This window comes from Neovison vison, chromosome 5, assembly GCF_020171115.1.
Source record: "Neovison vison isolate M4711 chromosome 5, ASM_NN_V1, whole genome shotgun sequence".
In the NCBI taxonomy this organism is placed as follows: domain Eukaryota; kingdom Metazoa; phylum Chordata; class Mammalia; order Carnivora; family Mustelidae; genus Neogale; species Neogale vison.
Genome location: NC_058095.1, coordinates 87,750,322 through 87,777,868, shown reverse-complemented (window position 1 = coordinate 87,777,868; position 27,547 = coordinate 87,750,322). Strand labels below are relative to the sequence as shown.

The following is a 27,547-nucleotide window of genomic DNA, read 5'->3' as shown; positions in this document are numbered from 1 at the left end:
ATACTGTTTCTCCCACATTTTTGGTCATTTTCCCTATTTCCTGTTCATCTGCAGTTTGCCCTCACATACCAGGCTACCCTCCCCCACTCTCTTCTCTTATCATTTCTCGTTTTTTTTTCTTTAACCAATTTTCATGGAGAGGTAATAACAGTAACTAACACTTACGAAGGGATTATCAGGAGTTGGAAAGTGTACCAAATGCATCACCTGTGCTATGAGGAAAATACTGTTCCTTTCCTCAGTTTAAAGATGAAGAAAGTGGAATATAATGAAGTTAAGTATCTTGCCCAAAATCACAGAGAGTTAAAGCCTAGACCCATGATGTAAAGCCAGACAGTCTGACTCGAGAGTCTGTATTCTTTTTTTAAGAATTATTTTTATTAACATATAATGTATTATTTGCCTCAGGGGTACAGGTCTGTGAATCATCAGGCTTACACACTTCACAGCACTCACCATAGCACATACCCTCTCCAATGTCCATAACCCAACCACCCCCAGCAAACCTTAGTTTGTTTTGTGAGATTAAGAGTATCTTATGGTTTGTTTCCCTCCCGACCCCATCTTGTTTCATTTTTTCCATCCCTAATCCCATGACCCCCTGCCCTGCCTCTCAAATTCCTCATATCAGAGAGATCATATGATAATTGTCTTTCTCTGATTATAGAGTCTGTATTTTTAACAGCTATTCTATACTGATTTCTTTTCCAAAATCTATATATAAGTTCCACTTTTGATAATATAATAGGCTAGGAAATGACCCTGCCTTAAAAAAAAAGAAAAAAAGAATTAAAATAACAAAGTAGAAATCAAGTTCTGTAAAGCACCAGGTAACTGACAAGTTAGGGAGAAGGTACAAGATGGCTTTTTTCTCCAGTAGAATCTCACCACCCTTCTCCTCTCATTGTCTCTTGATATGTTCATTGGCCATGTGTGGATATATTCACCTCTGAACTTTGGTTCCTGCTCTTTACTGGCTTGCTGGGCCCCAACACACCCTGTTTTTTCTAACCAGCCTATAAGCTCAAGTTCCCATTCAATGGTGATGGCAGAATGAATAATTAGACAGAACTTAAACATCAGAATTATAAAACTAAGTCCATGACTCTGGTTATCAATTAGTAAATAATATTATTGCTGTGAAAATGATTGTATTGAAGTAATGAAACTTTTCAGTGATAGGCCCTAAGAGAGATTATCTAGTCAAACTCTTTTATACTTGAAGCTGAGGCCCAGAGAGGTTAAGTGATTTGCCCATATTGAAAATGCTAGTAGTGAACTAGAACCCAGATTCCTTTGTTCCCATTTCAGTGCTCTTTTACCATATCATACTGGACTTGTGATTTAAATATCATCCCAAGCACATTTCATTTCTCCATGTATATAACAAGAATAAATCTTTGCTTCAAATTTTAGGAAAAGAGGGGCGCCTGGATGGCTCAGTCAGTTGAGCATCTGCCTTTGGCTCAGGTCATGATCTTGGGGTCCTGAGATCGAGCCCCGTGTCAAACTTCCTGCTTTGGTGGGCAGTCTGTTTCTCCCTCTGCCTCTGCTTCCCCCACCCTCTTGTGCGAGTTCTCTCTGTGTGTGTGTGTCTCCAATACATAAATAAAATCTTTTTAAACATTTTAGAAAAAGATTCTATCTTTTACAAAACTAAATCAAAAGCACTCAACACCACTAGAAAATTTTGGTATAACCAAATTCTGTAAGTACCTATATTGTTTTAGACCAAAGCTGGTAAGAGAATGTTGCACTGTGCATAACCTTAAGTATAGAACTACTTTTTTTAAAGTTTATTTACATTTTGGCATCTCATATAAAGATAGTTAACTAGTCATGATTCTCTAGTTTAGTTAATTGCCTGAAGGAAGGATCCAAATGCTGTTTCCTATTCTATAAAATAAGAGTTTATTTGGAATGATAGCTCAAAATCTTTTCTAGCTCTGTACTTCTCTAAGTCACATTATCCAAAACTTAAATTTTACAAGGCTGTGTCATCCTTTTTTCCTAATGCATTTAGAGGTAAGAAGGATGTATAGAACATGTCTAACATATTGTGAAAATCTGTAAAGATGTCTTAAATAATTTGAACTTCATTTTAGCTAAAGCATTTTAAACTGACAAATTACTTAAGATTGTATTTAAAATAAATTATAAAGTAATTTTTACAATGCCAGATTACATTAATATGTTTATGAAATATCTTTGAGATTGCTATAGATTTTAGAAAGCCTGCTCCAAGTAGAATTTCAACCTATGTAGTAAAACAAAGTAAGAAAATAATCCTTTACTGTTGGATAGCACTTTAATATTCCCAGAGCAAAAGATTTTCTGATCCTGACATTTGGAGATTCTTCTACAAATAGGACACTTCACCTTATTAACCTGATTAACTTGCAGTGAAAGTCACCAATTGACAGGTCCTACACACACTTCTTTCAGTGCTTCATTCTTTATATGAGTGATTGTCCAACACTTCACTCCAACAACTGTCCATTAATTTAAGGAAAGTCTCCAACATGAAAAACATGATAATCGGAATCAAACAGTATTATGTGATCCAGAAGAAACTGACAATGAAAGTAGCTAGAAGATTAAAAGCAAAAGCAAAAAGAAAAAGAAACATATATAAATTAGAGACGAACTATATTTTCAAAGAATCAGTGGAACTGTTGAGTTCATTAAATAAGAATAAGGTGCTATTTAAATTTTTCAAAGTAGAAAAAGCAGAATTTGAAATTAAAAATATAAATAAAATTTAATTATAAACACAAATAGACTGGAAGAGAAAGTTATGAAGAGCCCCTAGAAAACAGAACAGGAAGCAAAGAGGTTAAGAGAAACAGAAGGGGAAGGAAGAGAAAAAGGTGGGGGAGAGGCAAACCATAAAAGACTCTTAACTATAGAAAACAAACTGAGGGTTGCCAGAGGGGAAGTGGGTGGGGAATGGGCAAAATTGATGATGGATATTAAGGAAGGTACTTGTAATTGGCATCATGTATTATATGTAAGTGATGAATCACTAAATTCTACTCCTGAAGCGAGTATTACCCTATCTGTTAACCAACTAATTTAAATAAAAACCTGCGAGAAAAAAAAAAAAAAGCAGAAAAAACTTGAGATTCAAGGCTTAACCAGGAGGCCCATCATATTGCAAGTAAGACTCCAATAAAGGAAGAATAGAAAAAGTAAAGTGAGCAAGAAATTATTTAAGAACTAGTAAGTTTATTTTTTCTCAGAACTGATGGAAATGAGTCTCCACGTCGAAAAAGCCCACTGAATATCCAGCACAATAAATGAAAAATACTCTTACCAAAGAAAAGTCCCAAAGTGCAGCATATCAAGGATAAACAAGAGGTTGTAAGAGCTTCCCAAATGCAAGGAATGGGGATAGTTCACATCCAAAACGGAGAATGGCACTGGACTTCTCCACAACTACATTGTGAAACAATTTCTTCAAAATTGTAAGGGGAATAGTTTCACTAGTTAATTCTGTACTCAGCTAAATCAAGTGTGATGGTACAAAAGAAAGAGTAGTCCCTCCTTTCCCTAAAAAATACTTTCCATGGACTGTGGCCTATGAAATTTTAAAGGATGTGATTTGTCCAGATGATTAAATAAGAAAGAGAAAGATATAGATGACTTGGGGGGGGATCCCACTCAGGAGAGGGATAAAAAAGTGTCAGCATGGCTGCTATTCAACAAGCCATGAGGTCAGTCCGTTCCATATTGTACTCTCTAAAAGAGAACCTTGGGAAGGAGCTCTCCAGGAAACAAAGGAACATAACATGTTTGAGCATACAGAAAAAATATTAATTGCATGTAGCAGTGATTTGGAAGAGTATATAATAATTGTATTAAGTACATAGAAAACTAGAGGGTAAAAAATTAGTACTAATGAACTCCAGGAGAAATAATAGGCATGGTCCTAGTTCACCTCTTTGCTTAAAATATTTGCAACTCATAATAATGTAGACATTAGCTATTTATATTTATATTGGTGATTTATATAGTCCCACATTATAACATTATTTTGATATCAGAGATGGGTAGAAATGTGGGATAAGAATATAGAAGAGTGGGGACGCCTGGGTGGCGCAGTTGGTTGGACGACTGCCTTCGGCTCAGGGCGTGATCCTGGAGTCCCGGGATCGAGTCCCACATCAGGCTCCCAGCTCCATGGGGAGTCTGCTTCGCTCTCTGACCTTCTCCTCGCTCATGCTCTCTCTCACTGTCTCTCTCTCTCAAATAAATAAATAAAATCTTTAAAAAAAAAAAGAATATAGAAGAGTGAAGTCTTCAGTTGGTTGGGAGTTAACCAATTATGTTTTAAATTGATAAATGAAGAAATAAAGTATAAGGATATCATCTAGACCTACACTTATATGAATCTGTGGCAAAGGAGGCAAGAGTATACAATGGGAGAAAAAACAGTCTTCAACAAATTGTGCTTGGACAGCTACATGCAAAAGAATGAAATTGGACCACTTTCTTATACTGTACATACACCATAATAAATCAAAATGGACTAAAGACCTAAATGGGAGACCGGAAAAAACAAAACTCATAGAAGAGGACATAAGCAGTCATTTCTTTGACATCTGCCATCACAACGTTTTTCTAGATATGTCTCCTGAGGCAAGGGAAACAAAAGCAAAAATAAACTGTTGGGACTACACCAAAATAAAAAGCTCTTGTGCAGCAGAGGAAACCATCACCAAAACAAAAAGGCAACCTACTAAGTAGGAGAAGGTATTAGCAAATGATATATCCAATAGGGATTAATATCCAAAATATATAAAGCACTTATACAAGTCAGTACCCCCCCAAAAAAAACAAACAGATAATCTGATTTTAAGAAGGACAGAGGACCTGAATAGACATTTTTCCAAAGAAGACATACTCATGGCCAACAGATACATGAAAAGATGCTCAACATCATTATACAATGAAATGCAAATGAAAACCATAGTAAGATATCATTTTACACCTGTCAGAATGGCAAAATCAAGAAGACAAGAAATAACAACAGTTGGAGAGGATGTGGAGAAAAAGGAACCCTTGTGCACTGTTGGTAGGAATGCAAATTGGTACAACCACTGTGGAAAATAGTATAAACCTTTCTCAAAAAATTAAAAATAGAAATTTTAAAAGAAGCTCTGGCACATTGTTGGTGGGAATGCAAACTGATGCAACAACTGTAGAAAACAGCATGAAGGTTTTACAAAAAATTAAAAATGGAAATAACATATGACCCAGTGATTCAACTACTGGGAATTTACCCAAAGAAAATAAAACACTAATTCGAAAAGACATATGCACTCCTATGTTTACTGCAGCATTATTTACAATAGCCAAAATATGGAGGCAACCCGAGTGTCCATTAATGACTGGATAAAGAAGATATGATTGATATATAGATAGAATATATATTCTTTACATATAGATATATATAAATAGATTAGGTAAATTAGATAAATAGATATATCTAAAGAAGATGTGATATATATATATATATACTTACATTTAAGTGTATATATATTTATATTATGTATAATATATATAATATATGTATATTATATATTATATATATACACATATATATAAATGGAATATTGCTCAACCATAAAAAGAATGAGTTCTTGCCATTTGTGACAACATGGATGGATATAGAGGTTATATTGCTAAATGGAATAAGTGAGAAAAAGACATACCATATGATTTTCCTCCTATGTGGAATTTAAGAATTAAAACAAAGAAAAAGAAACCCAGACTCTTTAAGTACAGAGAACAAATGGGTGTTTGCTAGAGGAGTGGTAGGTGGGGGGACAGATAAAATACATAAGGGGGTTTAAGAGTATACTTAATCATGATCAACACTGAGTAATGCATAGAATTGTTAAATCGTTATATTTTACACCTGAAACCAATGTAATACTTATATTTATTTATATATATATATACATATATCCGTATATGTATATATACATATATATGTGTATATATACATGTATATATACATGTATTTGTGTATATTACATATATATGTGTATATATATGTATACATATATATATATGAGACAGTATAGAGGGATGTGGCAGAAGGATGTAATTTTTCACTGTAAGACTTAATATAATTTTACTTAATAAACTATATATATGTATTACCTTGATAAAAATAAAATCAATTTTAAAAATACAATATCCCAACGTCTATGAAGGCAGGAGTTAATTGTGTGTTGATTTGACACTTTGCAGAGCTTAAGATACACAAACATTTAAAACAACAGCAAAAACACTTTAATAAATATGCGTCTTATCTAGGTGTTCTAATTTCTTGAAATATAATTATTGTTAGTATGCCCTTATAATCCTTTTTATTTCTATGTGATTGGTAGTGTTATTCCTCCTTTGTTCCTGATTTGACTTGAGAGTTTCTTCTTTTTTTAATATGGGCATTTATAGCTGTAAGTTTCCCTCTAAGCACTACTTTAATTAAATCCCATCAGTTTGGGTATATTTTGTTTACATTTTTATTCTTTAAAATATTTTCTGATTTCTCTTGGGATATTTTGTTTGTTGATTATTTAGAAGTGTGTCATTTAATTTCCTCACATCTGTGAATATCCATGCACATTTGAGAAGAGAAATTCTACTGTTGTTGGGTAGAGTATTCTATAAATCTCTTACGTCTAGTTGATTTTTAGTACTATTTCAGTCTTCTATTTCCCTGTTGACTTTCTGGCTAGTTAATCTATCCATTATTGAAAATGGGATACTGAAGTCTCCAGCTATTATTGTTTACTTGTGTATTTTTCCCCTCTGTTCTGTAAATTCTTCCTTCAGGTTTATCAGGGCTTTTTTTCTTAGATGCATATATTTATAATAGTTATTGCTTTCTGATAGGTTGATCCTTTTATTATTGTAAAGTGTTCTTCATCTCGAGGGAAAATTTTTGTCTTCAAGTTTCTTCTTTTTTTTTTTTCTAAGATTTTTATTTATTTATTTGACAGACAGAGATCACAAGTAGGCAGAGAGGTAGGCAGACAGAGGAGGAAACAGGCTGCCTGCTGAGCAGAGAGCCCAATGTGGCCTCCATCCCAACCCTGAGATCATGACCCGAGCCGAAGGCAGAGGCTTTAACCCACTGAGCCACCCAGGTGCCCTTCAAGTTTCTTCTGATATTAGTACACACACTGCAACTTTCTTTTGATTATTGTTTGTATGGCCTAATCTTTTCATAGTTTTCCTTTTTAACCAATTTCTGTCTTTGAATCTAAAGGCATATATTTTACAGAGAGTGAGAGTAGAGTTGTATCATGTTTTTTAATCCATTTTAGATTGTTTATTACATTTACATATAATGTAATTACTGTAAAATTAAGAATTACATCTGCCATTTTCCTGGTTGCTGTGTTTCTTATGTCTTCACCCATTGTTCCCATTCCTTCATTATTGCCTTCCTCTGTATTTGATAGATTTCTTTTTTTAGTATACCATTTTAATTTCTTGGTTTCTTTTACTATATGCTTTAGAATTCTTTTCTTAATGGTTGTCCTGGTGATTATTATTAGCATGTTTACAGAAAACAATCTAGTTTAGATTAATGCCAATTTAATTTCATTGCAGAAACTTTGCTCCAGTATAGTTCCATTCACTTCCTTTACTTTGTGCTATAATTATCATATATATTACATTTTTATACATTGTAAACCCATCAACACAGTTTTAAAATTATATAGCTGTGTTTTAAATCATATAGGAGAAGAAGAGAATTGCAATGAAAAATATCTATTTATACTTTTATATTTACCTATATACTTTTATAGTAAATACTGGTGCTTTTTGTTTCACTATGTAAAACAAAGGTATGTCTAGTGTTAGACTGAAATACTCTCCTCATTTCTTGGACACAACTACTAGCAACATATTCTCTTAGTTTTTGTTTTTTAGAAATATCTTGATTTCTCTTTCATTTTTAAAAATGGTTTTGCAGATGTAAGATTCTTTGATAATAGTTGTTTTTTGCTTCTTTCTTTGTTTTCTTTCAGCACCTTGGATAATGTCATCTCAGTGCCATTTGGCCTCTAGGGTTTCTAGTGAGAAGTCAGTCTTAATTTACTTTTATTGAAGATCATATTTTCATATTTTCTTTTTCTTTTTTTTTTTTTGGCCAGAGACTTGTCTATTGGAAATCAGAACTGGCCAATAGAAGAAGTGAATAGAGACCCCTCTCATCTCTACCAGGAGCTTCACAAAAGGAACTTTGGTCCTTTTCAACCAAGAAGAACCAGCTCTCTGAAAGCATGGACAGTGTGGTGCGTATGTGCACGCGTGTGTGTGTGTGTGCGCGTGTGCGCACATATGTGTGCAGTGGCAGGTCCAGTCTATGATGTGAGGACAGGGGGGTGGCTCCAGGAGTGGATACTGCCACAGCTCCCAGGGCTTTTCCCTGCAGCAATGCATATACTGCCTCTGTTGTGAGGGGAGCCGTGATTTCAGTTCCATAAAGCTTAGTGGCAAATTTGAGATGCTGGCAGTGCTCCATCCCCACAAGTCTCAGTACCAGAGGATGTTGGGGGAAAGAGGGAAAGAGAAAAAGAAGAGGAGGGAGACCATTGTCCCCGAACTGAGCTTCTCTGCTCCATGCTACCCTGGGGGTTTCAGATGAATTGCTGCACTGTTGGGGCGAGCAGCCAAGATGTAGACAACATTCTCCCGCAAGAATGTAGGCCAGTCCACAAATCTGGACTCCTGCTCTGTGGGCAGCAGAGCCTTGTCCTGACTCTTGCTGCTGCTGCTGCTAGCTGGGCTGCTGTCTGCTATGGGACCCGCATGGCTGATGCTGACACTGCAGGAAGGAGCCTCTGCAAGGCGTTTGCAGAACCAAGAGTGCTGGGCTGCACGGCACTCTGCCTCACTGATAGTACTCCAATTGCCCCGGGCGGGCAAGGAAGGTGGCCCGGGCTCGTTCCCGTTCCTTGACTGTCAGAAGCCTTAACAGAGAGTTCTGGGGACGCAATTGCTGCAGAAGTAGGAGGGACTTATGGGACAAGAAGTCAGACCACTCTATGTGTCCTCGATGTTCAGGGTGCAGGGCTGCAAACTGGCGGGCTGCCTGTTCCTCTTGCTCCTCGCTTAGGGCCCTGTTACTGTCCCCCCGCTTTGCTGCTTGGTGGCGGTAGCGCAGGAAGTCCTCCAGTGTCAGGGAGCAATCAGGAATGACTTGACACTGCTGAAAGGTCTCTGTGAGGCTGTACCTTTCCTCCTCAGTTAGCAGCAAGTTGAGATTATCACAGTAGTGGCAGCTCCGGCCAGGTTCTGCGTGGGCTGTCTCAGTCACCTCTGCCACGCTATCTCCTTGGATGTAGCCCATGCGGCGCAGACAGCCCTCGTGGAAAACCCTGGTACAGATCCTGCATGGGAAGAGGCTCTCAGCTGTCCAGACCTCACAGACGTCACACAGCTCATCGCTGACAACAAGTTCTCTGGGCTCCAAGCAGGTATCAGGAGGCTTGTCATCATCCAGCTTCCGGGTGGGGCGGGTGAAAGCCGGCGGTGGGAACCGATTACTCCTATCAAACTCCTCCGGCTCCGCTCCACGCCCAGCTCGGAGCCTCTCCCAGGCTGCACGTTTGGTACTGCTCTCTTCTTGCAGCTCTGGGGTACTTGCCTCTGCTTCCTTCTCCTCCTGGACAGAGCCCTCTCCAGTGCCTCGGCGGGACCCTGGAAGCTCACCGGTGCGCCGGATGGAAGGCCTGTCCCGTAGTCCATCCTTGAAAACAGACGCAGCCAGGCTCACCTCCTGTACCTGCTCTACCGTCTGCCGCTTGGACATCAACACCCCCATGGCTCGGGACCGTCAGGGTGCGGGACGCGGGTCCGGGCCTGGCGGACTCCGCACGGCGAACCCCGCGCAGCCCATGGCCGCTCGGGAGCCCGCGCGCTGGGGCCCAGCGCCGGGAGCAGGCGGCGCGGGCGAGGATCATATTTTCTATTGCAGGTTTCAAGATTGTCTCTTGTCCTTTTCTTTTGACATGTTAATATGAAATGTTTGAGCGTAGGTCTTGTTGATTTATTGTACGAGTTTATTGAGCTTCTTGAATTCTAAGATTAATTCTTTTTGTTGTTGTATCTGGAGAGTTTCTAGCCATTATTTCTTAAGATATTCCTTCTGCTCCTTCCTCTCTCTCCTCTCCCTCTCTTTCTCCCACGTTTCCCTGCCACTCCCTCCTTCTCTCTTTCTAGGACTCCCATTTTACATGGTGGGGATGTTGGATGGTGTCCCTCAGGTGTCTGAGGCTCTTTTATTTCTCCTTATTCCTTTTGCTGTTTCCTTCTCATGCTGGATAGTTTCAATTGACCTGTATTCAGTTCATTGTCTTCAAATTAACTGATTCTTTCTTCTGTAAAGAATAAATATATTATTATACTTATATTTATATTATATAAATAATAAATATATTATTCAGACTAGAGAAGTTTTTCATTTTAGTTATACTTTTCAACATCAGAATTTCTCTTTGATGTAAAATAATTGGGGTGCCTGGCTGGCTCAGTCAGTACAGCATGTGACTCTAGATCTCTGGGTTGTGAGTTTGAGCCCCGCACTGGGTGTAGACCATTACTTAAAAATAAAATGTTTTACAAATAAAAGGAATAATAATTTATATCTCTTTATTGTTATTCTCTATTTGATGAGACATCATTTGCATACTTTCCCATAGTTCTTAGACATGATTTCTTTCAGTTCTTTCAATTTATTTATTATAGGTGATTTAAAATCTTTGTCTAATAAATCCAGCTTTTGGTTTTCTTCAGGGACAGTTTCTGTTAACTGCTATTTTTCCTGTTTATAGGCTATGCTTTTTTGTTTGATTTTAATCTCTCTCTCTCTCTCTTTTTTTTTTTTTTTGTCAAAACTGGATATTTAGGATAACGTGTCTATTCTAGAAACCAGATGCCCTTCTGACCAGGATTTGTTATTGTTACTTGGGTGGTTGTTGTTGTTGTTGCTATCTGTGTTTTAAGTGATTTTTCTGTAAAGTCTGCTCTTTGTGGTGTGGGCACTGAAGTCTCTGTTCTGTTGCCTTAGCAGTCAGCAAATGATTGATGGGAGGTTGAACTAAGAAGTCTCTCAACCTTTGCTGAGGGGCTCTGTATATTTGTTGGGGCATTCCCTTAGTGCTCCACCAGGCAGTTTACAACTCTCTCTTAGCCTTAGCCTTCAGTTTCTGCTTGCACAGAGTCTCAAAGTCAGCCAGAAATGAGAGTTCAGAGCCTTCTCAAGTCTTTCATGGTCATGCACTAAGCTCTTTGCATGTACATGAGCCTCTAGAATCCCAGGAATGTGTTGAAGGTTTTCAGGGTTCCATGTGGACATCTTAATTCTTCAATGTTCCCTTTAATTTTTGTTTGTTTGATCAGCCTCTCATTAGCCCCAAGCATTAAAGTTCCCTCCAACAGCTTCAGTGTTAACTAATTGCCTCTGATTTTCTTTAGTAAGTGCTCAAGTTTGCACAGAGGCAGCTCTTGAGTCATGAAATAAAATGCCTTGAAAATGGAATCATTTGGTGAGATGCTAGATAGGCAAATAGTGACAGTTCTTTAGGTATGGACATTTCACGGAATTCTAAACCTACCCCAATCCTATATATATTGATAGGCCGCTAGTTTATCCAGCTACCAGAGTGGTGAGGCTCTTTGTTTTCATTGCTACTCCAGAACCTGATAGGGGAATGGGATTAAGAGAAAAATGAGATAACTAACTGAAGTTAATTTGCAGAGTTGGGAAAAAGATGATTTTGACAGTTTTGCCATTGTTACTATTGCTTTTACTCCACCATTCCAAATTGTAAGCTATACTTATTAAAAGACAAATGCCATATGATTCCACTTATATGTAGAATTTAAAAAACAAAATGAATAAACAAACAAAAAGCAGAATCAGACCTATAAATACAGAAAACAAACTGATGGTGGCCAGAAGGGAAGGGCTGGGGGTGGGGCAGGGATGAACAAACCGTGAAGGAGCGTGCGAAAAAGAGGCTTCCAGTTATGGAATGAATAAGTCATGGGAATAAAAGTTACAGTGTAGGGAATATAATCAATGATATTGTAATAGCAATGTATGGGGACAGATAGTAGCTATACTTGTGGTATGGAAAGCATAATGTATACAGTTTTTGAATTACTATACTATTTTCACCTGAAACTAATGTAATGTGTATCCACTATAGTGAAATTAAAAAAAAATTAAAAAGTAATTCAAATAGTAGAAATAGAACAAAAGAGTGTTGTAAATAAGGTTTCTACCCTAAACACCTCGACCCTGGATCTCAAACAGAATATTTTTTTAAAGACTGTGTATTTATTTATTAGAGAGAGACAGCAAGAGAGTTAACACAAGCAGGGGGAACGAGAGAGAGAGAGAAGCAGAGAAGCAGGCTTCCTGCTGAGCAGGGAGCCCAATGCAGGGTTTGATCCCAGGCCCCGGTATCATGACCTAAGCCGAAGGCAGATGCTTAGCGACTGAGCCACCCTGGTACTCCCAGAATATTAACTAGTGTTAACAGTTACTGTGTGTCTTTCATAAATACATGCCTAGAGAAGCATGTATATATATAGTCAAAAGATCTGTTATTTCCTTTTATACATACAGAAATATACTGTGTACTCTATTATTCACCATTTTTTTTAAAACTTGGTAATTTACCTTAGATGTTGCTACATAGAGCTATTTCAGTTTGTTGTTGTGGTTGTTTGGTATTCTAAGATGAATAGTCCATTATTTACACATTTTCTGGTAACAGATACTTGGATTGGTCTACTATTTTGTTATTTCAAACAATGATGGCATGAACACCATTGCATTTACATCTCTTTGACCATGTGTGCTATTACTGAAGGATAAGTTCCTAACTATGAAATGTAAGGTGTGTTTGTTTTCAGATATTGATGGATGTTGGAAAATTGCCTCCAATGATGTTTCATCAGTTTATACTTCTGTTTCTGGTAAAGGAGAATGCTGTTCTCCTCATTGCCACATTGTATTATCAAGTACATTTTGCCAATTTCAAAGATGAGAATTTCTCCTTATTGTTTTACTTTTCTTCTCTTATAATACCTTTTCACATATTTCATATATTCATATATTTGTGAGTCTCCTTCGCCTCACACACAGCACCTCTTTTCATATCCTTCTCTCATTTTTTTATTGAGTTTTAATTTGTAATGCTCTTTGAGAGTTAGAGTCGTTGGACTTTTGGTCTGTTTTACATATTACAGATATTCTTTTCTCTAGCTGATTATTGGTCACATGGTGTGGTTTACAGTACTTTTTTCTTTGTTAATTTTTTTTTAAGTAGTCAGATTTTCCAGTCTTCTTCCTATCTGTATGTACTGCTTAGAAGGGCATTTGTCTCTTCTCAGTTTATAAAAATTTCATCTCTTATTTCTTCCAGGAACTTATTGTTCCATTGAGTTATTTATTTGGGTGGCTTATTGTTTGTGAGTGCTAACCAGTTGTCCCTACATCATTCCTCTCTGATTTAAAATGCCACTCTTCTCAGGTACTAAATTCCTTGATGTAGAGAGAATATTTCTGGACTCTCTATTCTTTTGCATTGATTTCTTTGCCAATTTGTCCTTTCTGTAGTGCCAACATTTTAATGGGTATTTTTCCGTATGACCTTTAGAATCAGCTTGTCTATTTCTATTTCCCTCTTGAGGAAAAATTGACGTTGTTACTTTTGTTAAAATTACATTAAAACGGGTGCCTGGGTGGCTCAGTGGTTTAAAGCCTCTGCCTTCGGCTCAAGTCATGATCCCAGGGTCCTGGGATTGAGCCCCACATCGGGCTCTCTGCTCAGCCAGGAGCTTGCTTCCCTTCCTCTCTCTCTGCCTGCTTCTCTGCCTAATTGTGATCTCTGTCAAATAAATAAATAAATAAATCTTTTTAAAAATTACATTAAAACAGGAATCTCAGATATTTGCACCTATCAGAATCTTGCGGAAAGCTTGCTAAAACATAGTTTGTGGGGCCTCACCTTCACAGTTTCTAATTCACTGAGTCTGAGTTGAGGCTTGGAATTTGTGTATCTAAAAATTCAAAGGGTGATGTTGATGCTGCTGGTCTGGGACACCTCTACTTTTGTGAAGTGAAAGTGTATTCATTTTAAGATAGTTGTTATCCTTCCAATATTCATTCTAACAGCAAGGTATGTTATTCCATTTATGTTCTATTTTCTTAGTAGAGTTTCAGTGTTTTCTTTATATTGATACAACTTACTGTTTTAAATTTATTCCTCTGCAGTTTCTTTTTTGTTGCATTGTAATAAAGGTTAGTTTAGGGGCGCCTGGGTGGCTCAGTGGGTTAAAGCCTCTGCCTTTGGCTCAGGTCATGATCCCAGGGTCCTGGGATCAAACTGGGCATCTGGCTCTCTGCTCAGCGGGGAGCCTGCTTCACTTCCTCTCTTATCTGCCTGCCTCTCTGCCTACTTGTGATGTCTGTCAAATAAATAAATAAAATCTTTAAAAAAAAAGAGTACTAAAAACATAAAGTTTTAAAAAAGGTTAGTATATTATTATTATTTAATTATTATTTGGCAATTTGTGAATTATTATTTTAAATATTTATGGTTAGCAAGCCTTCCTTTTTCAACTTATTACAATGGAAGTGGGAATAAATTTAGGTTACTTTCTGAGAATTTGGAGGACGGTGAGCTTTTTTTTTTTTAAAAGATTTTATTTATTTATTTGACAGACAGAAATCACCAATAGGCATAGAGGCAAGCAAAGAGAGAGGGGGAAGTAGGCTCCCCGCTGAGCAGAGAGCCCAATGAGGGGCTCGAGCCCAGGACCCTGGGATCATGACCTGAGCCGAAGGCAGAGGCTTTAACCCACTGAGCCACCCAAGCACCCCGAGGAAGGTGAGCTTTGATAAGAAAATGTTACTAAAACTTTTTCCACTCGTGGCTTAAAAAATGTTTCCTTCATATGATTCTAGGGCTGGAAAAATTAGTTGGAATAATTAGTTTTTCTAAAGTATAGGAAAAACTCTGAAAACTTGCAGGCTTCACTAACATGTATGAGGAATTACTAATATCAAAGATGGGTTACATTCAGATAGCTTGAATTTTGGTTATATATGTAAATTTAGAGGCCAAAGGACATTCCTAGGAAGGGTGAAAGTGTAAATTGCAAGGGCAAAGGGTGAAGGGATGAATGAAGACTAACGAAAAGATACTTTAACTTTTATAGAAAGTAAGCACCTTTCCGGACCATAGCATATGCCCCTATGTTTTATTGCCTAGACTGAGGATTTCTGAAGACTACTTTTAAGATATGCAAGATAGGGGCGCCTGGGTGGCTCCGTGGGTTAAGCCGCTGCCTTCGGCTCAGGTCATGATCTCGGGGTCCTGGGATTGAGTCCCGCATCGGGCTCTCTGCTCAGCAGGGAGCCTGCTTCCTCCTCTCTCTCTCTCTCTCTGGCTGCCTCTCTGCCCACTTGTAATCTCCTCTGTCAAATAAATAAATAAAATCTTAAAAAAAAATAAAAGATCTGCAAGATAAATTTTAAAATTTCAGCCTAGATATTTCTGCAAATAGTATAATCCAAATTAGTATTTCCCAATCAGCCTAGTATCTTTTTCCCTCTCCTTCTATTGGTAAAAAAAATAAAATAAAAAGAAATGGAGAACACATGTTCTCCATCCTGTTCTTCAATAGTAGGAACATACTATGCTATAGGTGAGAATTTTCTTATTTACTGTGGTATGCAGAATACGAGTTCCCCAAAGATGCCTATGTTCTGGTCTCCAGAACCTGTGAGTTTGTTACCTTACACAGCAAAGGGGAATTAACGTTACAGATAGGGTCAAAGTTGCTAATCAGCTAACCTTAAAAGAGGGAGAGTATTCTAGAGTATACAGGTGGGCCCAGTGTAATTACAGGGGTTCTTTAAGATTTTATTTATTTATTTGACAGAAATCACAAGTAGGCAGAGAGGCAGATAGAGAGAGAGGGGGAAGCAGGCTCCCTACTGAGCAGAAAGCCTGATGCAGGCCTTGATCCCAGGACCCTGAGATCATGACCTGAGCCGAAGGCAGAAGCTTTAAACCACTGAGCCACCCAGGTGCCCAATTACAGGGGTTCTTAAAAGAGCAAGAGGAGTGCAGGAAAGAAGGTGAAATATATTTCATGTGATCAAGACTCATTCTGCTCTTGTGGCTTTAAAAATGGAGGAAAGGAACCATAAGCCAAGGAAGATGTGCCATCTCAAGAATCTGGAAAAGGAAGGTTCCCCCAAAGAGCCCATAGAAAGGAATGCAGCTGTGCCCAGCCTTAACTCAGTGAGACCTATACAAGGTTACTTGACCCTATACAATAACAGGGTAATAAAAAGCGTTGTTTTAAACTATAAATTTATGGTAATTTGGTAACAAATAGGAAATTAATGCAATTATGAAACTATTATGACAGAGTACTCACTGATGCTTCCTCTTTTTTTCTTAAATTGTTAGCATTTGTCCAAATATCTGAAAGGTTAACTTTCTTTCCCCCAATTAACAGCAAAATTGTTGGAAGTTGAATATCTCAGAGTTCATTTAGGGCAATACTTATCCGGAAATCTGGTCTATCTGCAAAGTGACTGAGGACCTCATTGGCATATCACCCTGGAAAACAGCTGAGTCAGCATTAAGATTAAGAGCTTTGGAGTTGGAGGCTCAGAGACCTAAAACCTCTGCTAGGACTGAATATGTGACGTTGGATAAGTTATTTACTCTCTCCTCTTTTTCCCTATACTAGAACTTAAATCATAAGGTTATGGTGAGGATTACGTGAGAGGATATATGTATAGCACTTAGCATGGTTCTAGCCCATAGGCAAAAAAAAATCATAAAATGAAGATACAGATTCTCAAAAAAAAAAAAAAATTCGTAGTGCCTTTCATCCTAAAAGCAAAAAAATCTGAACAGCTCAACTGTTCCCAAAGGCATAAATACAACAATTGACATTCATAATGGCATTCATAAATTATCCAGTATAAGGTTTCTTAACAATTCTTTTAAAGATCTTTAAAATATGTGAATGTTGGTGTTTAAAGTGGCAAGATTTTTGTACCTCAAAAATTTATTCATGTGGAGTTTACATCAAGATTGTCATATAAACAAAACATTTATAAGGTATATTTTTACTAGGACTCATACCTTAGCTCCTCCACTTTTTGTTCTTCTATAACATATGAGACACTTCATCTTACTTACCCTACTTTTCTTCTATAAAATTTGGATAATAGAAGAGCTACTTGGTAATGTGGTTGGGAAGATTAGCGATAGTACATTTGAATCACCCCCTTGAATACACGATTGTTCAGTAAGTGGTGGTTATTCGTCATTGTTATTTTGTGATCCTCTAAATCTGCATTGACTAAAGTCAGTAGTGACCTAATTATGAAATACTCTGGGTCTTTCTCTTCCTTTATTATAGTTTGTCTTACACTGGATACTACTGAACCTCTTAAAATTCTCTCCATTCTCCTTTTCTGGTGGTGGTCTTACCTTTTATTTTTTTCCCAGGTTTTTTTTTTTTAATTTTTTAATTTATTTGACAGACAGAGATCACAACTAGGCAGAGAGGCAGGCAGAGAGAGAGGAAGGAAAGCAGGCTCTCCGCTGAGCAGAGAGTCCAATACGGGGCTCTATCCCAGGAATGTGCATTTGATATCCTGTGACTTTGCTGAATTCATGTATCAGTTCTAGCAATTTGTTGGTGGAATCTTTCAGGTTTTCTACATAAAGTATCATGTTGTCTGAGAAGAGTGAAAGTTTGACTTCTTCTGTGCTAATTTGGATGTTTTTTATTTCTTTTTGTTGTCTGATTGCTGAGGCTAGGATTTTCAAGACTGTGTTGAACAATAACAGTAAGAGTGGACATCCCTATTATGTTCCTGACCTTAGGGGTAAAGCTCTCAGTTTTCCCCATTGAAGATCATATTAGCTCTTAGTTTTTTGTATGCAGCCTTTATGATGTTGAGGTATGTTCTTCTATCCCAACATTCTTGGGGGTTTTTCTCGAGGAGGATGCTGTATTTTTTTCAAATGCTTTTCTGCGTCTGTTGAGAGGATCATAGGATTCTTATCCTTTTATTAATGTGGGGTATCGTGTTGATTGACCTGTGGAAATTGAACCACCCCTGTAGCCCAGGAATAAATTGCACTTGATGTTGGTGAATAATCCTTTTAATTTACTGTTGAAATTGATTGACTAGAATCTTATTGAGAATTTTTGCACATGATCATTGGCGATATTGGTCTGTAATTCTTTTTAATGAGGTGTTTGTCTGGTTTTGCAATCAAGGTGATGCTGGCCTCATAGAATGACTTTGGAAGTTTTCCTTCCTTTTCTACTTTTTTAAACAGCTTCAGAGGAATAGGTATTAATTCTTCTTTAAATGTTTGGTAGAATTCCACTGGGAAGTCATCCAGCCCTGGACCTTGTGTTTTGGGTATTTTTGATGATTGATTTAATTTCTTTGCTGGTTATGGGTCTGTTCAGATTTTCTATTCCTTCCTCTTTCAGTTTTGGTAGTTTATATATTTCCAGGAACTTACCCTTTTCTTCCCGATTTTTGGCATATAATTGCTTATAAGATTCTCCTATAATTATTTGAATTTCTTCATTAATGGTTGTGGTCTCTCTTGTTTCATTTGTGATTTTATTTATTAGTGTCCTTTCTCTTTTCTTTTTGGTAAGTCTGGCCTAGGGATTTAACAATTGTGTTAATTCTTTCAAAGAACCAGCTCCTACTTTCATTGATGTGTCCTACTTTTTTTTTTTTTTTTACTTATATATCATTTATTGCTGCTCTAATCATAGTTATTTCCCTTCTTCTGCTGATTCTGGGCTTTATTTGCTGTTCTTTTTCCTGCTTCTTTAGGTGTAAGTTAAGGTTGAGTATTTGAGACTTTTCTTCTTGAGAAGGCTTATATTGCTATAAAATTCCTTATAACTGCATTTGCTGTATCCCAAAAGTTTTGGACCGTTGTGTTTTCATTTTCTTTTGCTTCCAATTATTTTTTTTATTTCTTTAATTTCCTGCTTAACCCATTCATTCTTTAGTAGGATGTTCTTTTACCTACATGTATTTGTGGTCCTTCTAAATTTTTTCTTGTGGTTGACTTCAAGTTTCATAGCACTGTGGTCTGAAAATATGTATGGTATGATCTCAGTCTTCTTGTGCTTGTTGAGGCCTGATTTGCGATCCAGTATGTGATCTCTTCTGGAGAATGTTCCATGTGCACTCAAAAAGAATATGTATTCTGCTGCTTTAGGATGAAATGCTCTGAATATGTCCCTTAAGTCCATCTGGTCCTGTGTGTCATTCAGTCATTATTTCCTTGTTGATCTCCTTAAGATGATCTGTCCATTGGTGTGAGTGAGGTGTCAAAGGCCCCTCCTACTATCATATTATTATCAATGAGTTTCTTTAAATTTGCTACTAATTGATTTATATATTTGGCTGCTCCCAAGTTGGAGGTATAAATATTTGTAACTGTTAGAGCTTGTTGGATAGACCTCTTTATGATAATACAGTACTCTTCTTCATCTCTTACTACAGTCTTTGGTTTAAAATCTAGTTTTTCTGATGTAAGTATGGCTATTCCAGCTTTCTTTTGATGTCCACTAGCATGATTCATTACCATGGTGTCCATTAGCCTGGTCCTCCACCCCCTCACGTTCAGTCTGGAGGTGTCATTTGTTTTAAAATGAGTCTCTTGTAAGCAGCATCTTGGTGGGTTTTGGTTTTTTTTCTCTTTTAATCCATTCTGAATCCGTGTGTATTTTGATTAGAGCTTTGAGCCTATTTACATTCAGAGTAATTATTGATAGATATGAATTTAGTGCCATTGTATTACTTGTAAAATTGCTGTTCCTGTAGATTGTCTGTGTTCCTTTTAAAAATGGTTTAAAAAAGTTCCTGTCACTTTGGGTATCTATTTCCTGCTCTAAGAATCCCTTTTAGTGTTACTTGCAGAGCTGGTTTAGTGTTCATGAACTCCTTTAGTTTGTGCTTATCTTGGAAACTCTTTATCTTTCCCTCCATTCTTAATGGCAGCTTTGCTGCTTGGCTGTGTGATTTTTCCCATTCAGCGTGTTGAATATATCATGCTGCTTATTTCTGGCCTGCTACGTTTTTGTGGACAGGTCTGCAGCTAACCCTTGTAGGTTAAGGACCTTTTGCCCCTAGCTACTTTCAGAATTCTCACTTTATCTTTTTTGTTTTGTGAGTTTCACTCTAATATATCTTGGTGTTGACCTGTTCTTTTTGGGTTTTGAGGGGAGTTCTCTGTGACTCTTGGACATAAATGCCTGTTTCCTTCCCCAGATGAGGGAAACTGTCAGTTATAATTTGTTCAAATAAACTTTCTGCCCCATTTTCACACTTTTATTCTTCTGAGACTCCTGTGATACAGATAATATTGCACATTGTTGAATCACTAAATTCCCTAAGTTTGTATTCATGATGTTTTCTATCCCTCTTTTTTTCAGCTTCATTATTTTCCATAATTTTAACTCTGTATCACCTATTTGGTTCTCTGCTTCTTCCATCCTCATTGTGATTACATCCAGTTGGTTCTGCATCTCAGCTATAGCATTTTTATTTCAGCATGACTAGTTTTATCTCTACAGTGAGGATTTCTCTGGTGTCTTCTGTGCTGCTTTCAAGCCCAGCTAGTATTCTTATGACTGACATTCTAAATTCTTGTTCAGATCTATTGCTTATATCTGTTTTGCGAAATCCCTGGCTGTGATTTCTTCTGCTCTTTCTTTTAGGGAGAATCCCTCTGTCTTGTCATTATGTCTAGGTTTCTGTCTTTTGCATGTCATGAAAGAATGTTATGTTTCCTGCTCCTGAGAGTAATACTATATTAAGAAGGGGTCACTCACTGTCCAGGGTCTTGCACTTCAGGAAGTGTTTCTGTTGTATGCTGTGTGCTCTCTGATGTTGTGTTTCGGCTGCCCTTTTCCACAGGTCCGTTTACTCAGACTTCCTCTTTGCTTGCAGTGGGAGGTGGTTGAACCTTTGACTAGGTGTGCTTTGATTTGTTTGTTAAGATAAGCCTAATTAAAAAAAAAACTTAAAAATCAGAAAAGGGCTGATCTAAGAAAAGAGAAAAGGAAAAGGAAGAAAAAACAGACAGACAAACAACTATAACCCTGATTCCAAATAATAAGAAGGAAGGAAGGAAAAGGGGGGGAAACAAAAAAAAGGCTGATCCTACAAAGGAAAAAAGAAACAAACCAACACATGAACAGAAAACTATAAGCCTAATGCCAAAGGAAGAAGAAAATAAAGAATAAAGAAATAAAAGAATTCTTAAGAAAAGAAACCCTGGTCCTATTTCCACCAGAACTGAAGCTGATGCTTTAGAGCCCTCTGTGATTAGTAGACCTGGTCCATGTGGGGCAGCCTATGTTGTTCTGAGGGAGAGGCCCCTTGTGCTAGTTTACAGTCAGACCTGCCTTAGGAAACATGCCCCTGCTGGGTGCACAAGGGCAGGGTGTGGTGTAAGGGACTCGAGCCTCCCCTGAAGGTGCTGTTTCTCTCTTAAGTCCAACCATGGTGGTGGTGGGGAAATGTGTGGAAGATCATATCACCCCACCCTCTCAACCTGGGGGACAACTCACAGCTGCTACTGCTTAGGAGGCCCTGATGAAAAAGTGAACAACTTCTTCTCCTGTGTTCCAGGCTTTCATCATATCACTGCACCTCAATGGCCCTGTGCCTGGCCATCTGCACACCCTATGCCACAGTTATGTGTTTTATCTTGGTCCCATGGCCAGTACTGAAAACTCCAGCAAGGTGTGGACCTGCTTCTCTCCCTAGGAGGAGAGGCTTGCAGCTTGCCCAGCACCATTCTGTCCCATCAAAGCAGTCACACAGAGTGGAGTCTGTTGTGCCCCACAGTGGAAAGCTGTGACCCGCATATCTGCCCTCTACACATGCTTCTGTCCCCTGCTGCTAAACAGCCACTCAGTGGCTCCTAGGGGGCCTTTTGTCCTCAGAAAAGCAAAATCCCTCTTCCACATGTACTCCAGGAGGGGGAGTGATTTCTCTCAGTGCCATTCAGGGGATCCCCTCACCCCAGCATATTGCGGGAACCCTACATGCTGTTCTTTCTCCTGCCCTCTCCCTCTCTCCCTGGCTTCACTCTAAATAAATGGCCCCTCCCTTTCCCAGCACCACAGCTTTTCTCTCCCCTAGTTCATAGCTCCAAACCTCACATGTGCCACTTTCTCTCCCTCCAGTTACGCAGATTATTTTCTTACTCCTCGAATCTATTTCCTAGTTGTTCAAAATGATTTGATGTTGAGCTACTCTGTTTGAGGGATAAAGCAACCCCAGGGTCCCGCTGCTACTCTTCCAATTTTATCTTTCTTCTCAGTGACTCTTCTAATTGAGCATATTTAAAAGTGCACATAATCATTTTCTGCATACTTTTTCCCCACTCTGTACCGATGTTGATGCTACTGTTAATTCACTTGTTCAATCATTAATTAAACATATATTGAATGCCTACTATGTTCTAGGCCCTGAGTGTACAGTAGTGAAGTGAACAAATTAACAAATAATTACTCCTCAGGGAACATATCTGTAGTGGAAAAGACAAAGCAAATCAAGAGTGTTAATCTTCTGAAAGCTAAACATGGTGAAAAAGCTAAGTGTATGTAAACTATGTATCTGTACCCAAAAATAATATTTGTAGATGTGGAACTAATTTGTTCATTATTTTTTACAGAGAATAGAGAAAAAAGGTGGAAAATGTGTGTGTGTGTTTGTGTAAGTGAAGAAATGCCATTTCTCCCCTAAACTGTGCAAGGCTATAAATCATACTATTTGAGACAATTATGCACATATTTGCTTCCTCTGAATTATATTTTCACAACACAGTTGTCAAGTATTGGTCTATTTCTACTGCAGAGAGTAGTGCCTGGAATTTATTTGGATACCTCGCTATTACTCTGTGGGTTGTCAGGATTACTTTCAGTGTGTATGCAGGCGAAATGTGCTTGCGGTGGGTGGGAGGTAGGGAGAGGGAGAGGCAACAGGAAATATGAAGAGTAAGAGATTTACCTAAGAAGAATATTTTCTTTTTTTTTTTTAAACTTAAATATTATTTATTTATTTATTTATTTATCAGAGAGAGAGGGCGAGAGAGCAAGCACAGGCAGACAGAATGGCAGGCAGAGGCAGAGGGAGAAGCAGGCTCCCCACAGAGCAAGGAGCCCGATGCGTGACTCGATCCCAGCACGCTGGGATCATGACCTGAGCGGAAGGCAGCTGCTTAACCAACTGAGCCACCCAGGCATCCCTAAGAAGAATATTTTCAAAAAAAAAGAAGAATAAGAATATTTCTTTCTCAGAAAGAGTAAGTCTGGTAAAGAAATATAGTGTATAAAGCAGCAAATATTTAGGAAAAAACCCCCAAATTTTTATTTTTTCAAAGACCAATTTATAATATTAAATTTCATGCTGTTAATAATTCTTGAGTAAAACAATTTTATGTATAGCATGACTAATTCTCATATCAAGATTTAGTAACAATAACAGAAATTTATAGCGCAAGGAAACTTAGTACTTTCCTTCATTTTTAAGAAGAGAAAACAGAGCTAAAAGGTTGACTTGCCAGAGGTCATAGTCAGTGATAAAAAGGCTAGGATCCAGGTCTCATCATTACCTCTCAGATGTCCTTAACACAAATAATTTTGGAAATATTAACTTTTCAAATTTGCAGAGCTTTTCATTTGAGCTCCACAACACATTTTCATATAAGTAATATTTGTAGGAAATATTATAAGCATTGCACCACATCCCAACATGAACATAGTTCAAATTTGTACATCTCTACTTTTAATTCTTTTTTTTTAAAGTATGTAAAATATTTATTAAGGGCTTTGCCGACAGAGGCACAGCATAAATAGAATTAAGTCCTCCTGAAATGTAATTAGTGTACACATCAACCAGTTGATAATTCGTGGTGGAAAATGCAGGAACGTGACCTGGGACCGGGCTCCCAAGTCCGAACCTGGGCAAGTCACAGGCGAAGGCTCGCGAAGGCTCGGCTCAGGAGCCATGCCCGTGGCTGCTCTTTCTGCCTGGTCTCTGCAAAGTCTGTTGTTAGGCAAATGCAAAAGTGCAAGCAGGACTTGCTGGACCAACAGCCACCCTGAGGCTGGGGAGCGAGTGGGGGGCGCTTAATCCACCCCCTCAAATCCTTGAGCGTTTTCCACAGCCATGAGAAGCTTCTCCTGTAAATCTTCAAAGGTTTCATATGGAGGTAAGTCAAGGCGATTAAAGCATGTGTGAGCTCTGGGCGGTTTTTCAGGACTCCCCCATTGCTCTACTGTAAACAGCTGAGGACCATTGGAACCATAAAGTTCGGCGAAGCCTTCCACAGGCACTCGGGACGTCCCCGTGACGAACTGCAGTAACCGCATCCGCTTCTCGGCGTCCATGAGCAGCACGGCCTTCCAGAACCACTGAATGACAGGGTGATTTGGGCAGTAGCCGTTCTTGTAAATAGAGTGTCGTCTCCAGTCGTTGACGTCCACGTCGCCGAGGCCGCACATCAGCAGCTCCAGCTCATTTTCATCAAAAATTTTAATCAAATCAATAGGAAGCAGTTCTGTGAACCCCTCCAGGAAGGCGTTCATCTGCTTCTGGACCCCGTTCACAACCTCCACTGGATGACCAAGTCAATATATTCCCTCTTGTTTTCATTTGTCACCATTATTTCTGACCCATTGGGCTTCAGATCCACTTGGTAGGTCTGTCCCAAGTTTTCTTCATCAATACAGAACATGAGGTCCAGTTCAGTAGGATCATTTTCCAAGATTCATTTCAAAGAGTTGTAGTATTCACTATCCACAGACTCCATGTCATTCAGCGTTATCTGCTTGCCCAACATCATTTTGTAAAATGGTCTAATGAAGAAACCATCTAGACGATTCCCGTGCAATACTGCCAGACCAGCAACTCTTCCGATAACAGTGAAGTAGGACAAATGGTCTTCGTTAAAGAGGCCAGAGTTGGGATTGATCTGAAGCGTGTAGTTGTCCGTGGCAGAGTACTCAAAAAGCCCATAGTAGGGGTTGAACATCTCTTTGGACAGTAGGAAGAACCACTCTCGGGCCACACCCCCATAGTCAAGACCTTTCTCCGGTTCAAATTCGATCCACAGTCTAGCTTTCAGAACATCTGGTCTTTTCACGGACATAATTCTCCGGTAGGACTCTTCGAAGATGTTATTTCTGTGAAGTTTCATTTCAAACCTATTTGGAATATCAGCAGGTTTCTTTAATTTCTTCCTAAAGTAGTCATATTTCTGCTTAAATTCTCTGGAGTAACAACAGCCGGGACCCGTAATCGCTGGATTCTGCAGTCTTGGGTCTTCCCACTGAGTCATTTTGCTATTGTGGTCGATATAAAATGTTCGGCCATCCAAGTGAATTCTTTCTTCCGAACCAGGAGGAAGAGGGCCGAGGTCATTGGGGTTTAAAGATGCCTTTGACCGCATGTGTACTGGAAATTTCAGGCGTGGATCTTCCCACGTTGCAGTCTTTGTGTTGTGGTCAATGAAGAAGGGCCGGCCGTTGGGCGCGATCCTCCTTTCCCAGCCCGGCGGCAGGAAGCTCTGTGTGACTCTGTGTTGTGGTTTGGGGGAGTTGTAGGGTGATGGCTGTGGGGACTGTGGGTTGGAAAGGGGATCTTTCACAGCCCGGCATATGGGCGAGTCCTTGGCGCCCTCCAGCGGGGCGGATAAGGTTGCGGTGGGCGAGCTGAGGCTTCGGGGCCGGCGGATCTGAGGCTCGATTCGGTGGTTGTTACTGTTTGTGGCGGATCCGGACGCACCGTCTTCCGCGAGCTGCACGATGGGTCGAGTCCAAGTTGTGGTTCGATTGTTATGACTGACACAGTATGTGCGTCCCTTAGCTTCTTTCCTTTCTTCCCAGCCTGAAGGTAGGCCCGGTGTGGTGTGCGCATAGGCCACTGATGGCGGTGGTAGGTGGCCGAGGACACTGCAGGACCGCAACCTTGAGGACGGCTCTCTCCGAATCAAAGAACCAAACTGCTCCCCTTTGGAGTCTGGAGTGATCTGAAGCCTTCTGCTCAGTTCCTCAGACAGCTCCTGAGGGCTGGTCCGGGACCCCGGAGAGGACGGCGGTGGGGGCCGTGACAGACTGAGGGAGTCTCCAGTGATGGTCACTTCTTCGGAAATGGCCTCCCAAGGCTCTGGGCCTCTCCACCCTCGCCGGCTCGGCTCCAGGTCCTCGCTGATGTGCCTGCGGGAACGGAAGCCCGGGGCGCGGCCTCCTGGTTGATCTGCCTGATGTGTCGCTGTCCGACTCGGAGGACACGTCCATCAGCTTGGTCGGTGCCGCTGAGGGGTCCGGTGGTTGTGGTTGACGTAGTAGGTCCCACCGAGATTGTCCAGCTGCTCTTCCCAGCCGGGGGGCAGTGGCGGGGGAGGGAGCTCCTCCTGGTGCTGAGAGGCCGAGTCCTTGGAGTCCACCACCTCCCAGCCATGCTCCATGTCATCCCTCTGCTCACTGTCTTCCTCATCCTGACCTCCGTTTCTCGGCAGATAGGCCATTCTCAATCGTAAAAATCCCTTAACTCGAGATTTATGACTTCTTGGTCTAAGGAGAAAATCCTTAAACGTATAGGGTCGCTCCATGGTCGGATCTTCTGTCGGGAGATGACTGAGAGGTATGTCCACCTGTCCCAGGAAGTCGTCCCGTGGCAATCTGTTTTCATCAAATACTTCAGACAGGAGTCTGTGATTAGACGGGTTTACTCTAAAATAAAATTCTTCATTCCACTTTGGGTGCGAGCGAGGCGGAGCAGCCCCGCTCGGCGGGAGAGGAGGGAGGCGGCGGCCCGCCCCGAGCAGCAAAAGCCATGTCGGTATCCCCAGTCCCCACTCCAACCAGGCTCCGGGGCTATGGTTCTCGGCTCCCCCTGCATCCGGGCGCCCAGGTCCCCGCCGGCGCCCCCCTTCCACTTGGCCTGCGCTGCAGGGCGCTGGCCCCACCAGGCCTAATTCATTTTTTTACTAAGGACAGTTAAGAAAAGATGTTTGTATATAGGTATATATTAAGAATGCTGCCTTAGACTATTCTTACCAATTTCATTAACATGAAATATATCTGAGTTACTACAATTTTAAAAATTTACAGCAACCATCAATCTCAAAGAGAGACCTATTTTCTTTTTTTAAGATTTTATTTATTTATTTGACATAGAGAGATCACAAGTAGGCAGAGAGGCAGGCAGAGAGATAGAGGAGGAAGAAGGCTCCCTGCTGAGCAGAGAGCCTGATGCAGGACTTGATCCCAGGACCCTGAGATCATAACCTGAGCTAAAGGCAGTGGCTTAACCCACTGAGCCACCCAGGTGCCCCATCAGAGAGACCTATTTTCTAAAAGTCATACCTTCTAAAATCAAGCAAATGCTGAAAGAGGGGAAGTGAACATG

The 27,547-nt window shown here is 39.6% G+C and overlaps 2 protein-coding genes across 2 annotated transcripts; both read right to left on the bottom strand.

Annotated features, from left to right (window-relative positions):
• Positions 1-8,490: 8,490 nt before the first annotated feature.
• On the bottom strand, positions 8,491-9,853 carry LOC122906936 (PHD finger protein 24-like). The gene is given in 2 exon segments (XM_044249443.1): positions 8,491-8,952; positions 8,954-9,853. Coding segments are annotated over 2 exon segments (1,200 nt in total). The 3' UTR covers positions 8,491-8,652.
• Positions 9,854-24,139: 14,286 nt separating this feature from the next.
• On the bottom strand, positions 24,140-26,894 carry LOC122906928 (E3 ubiquitin-protein ligase NEDD4-like). Its single transcript, XM_044249433.1, is given in 5 exon segments — positions 24,140-24,746; positions 24,749-26,368; positions 26,371-26,404; positions 26,407-26,438; positions 26,441-26,894. Coding segments are annotated over 5 exon segments (2,475 nt in total). The 5' UTR covers positions 26,748-26,894; the 3' UTR covers positions 24,140-24,264.
• Between the last annotated feature and the right edge of the window lie 653 nt (positions 26,895-27,547).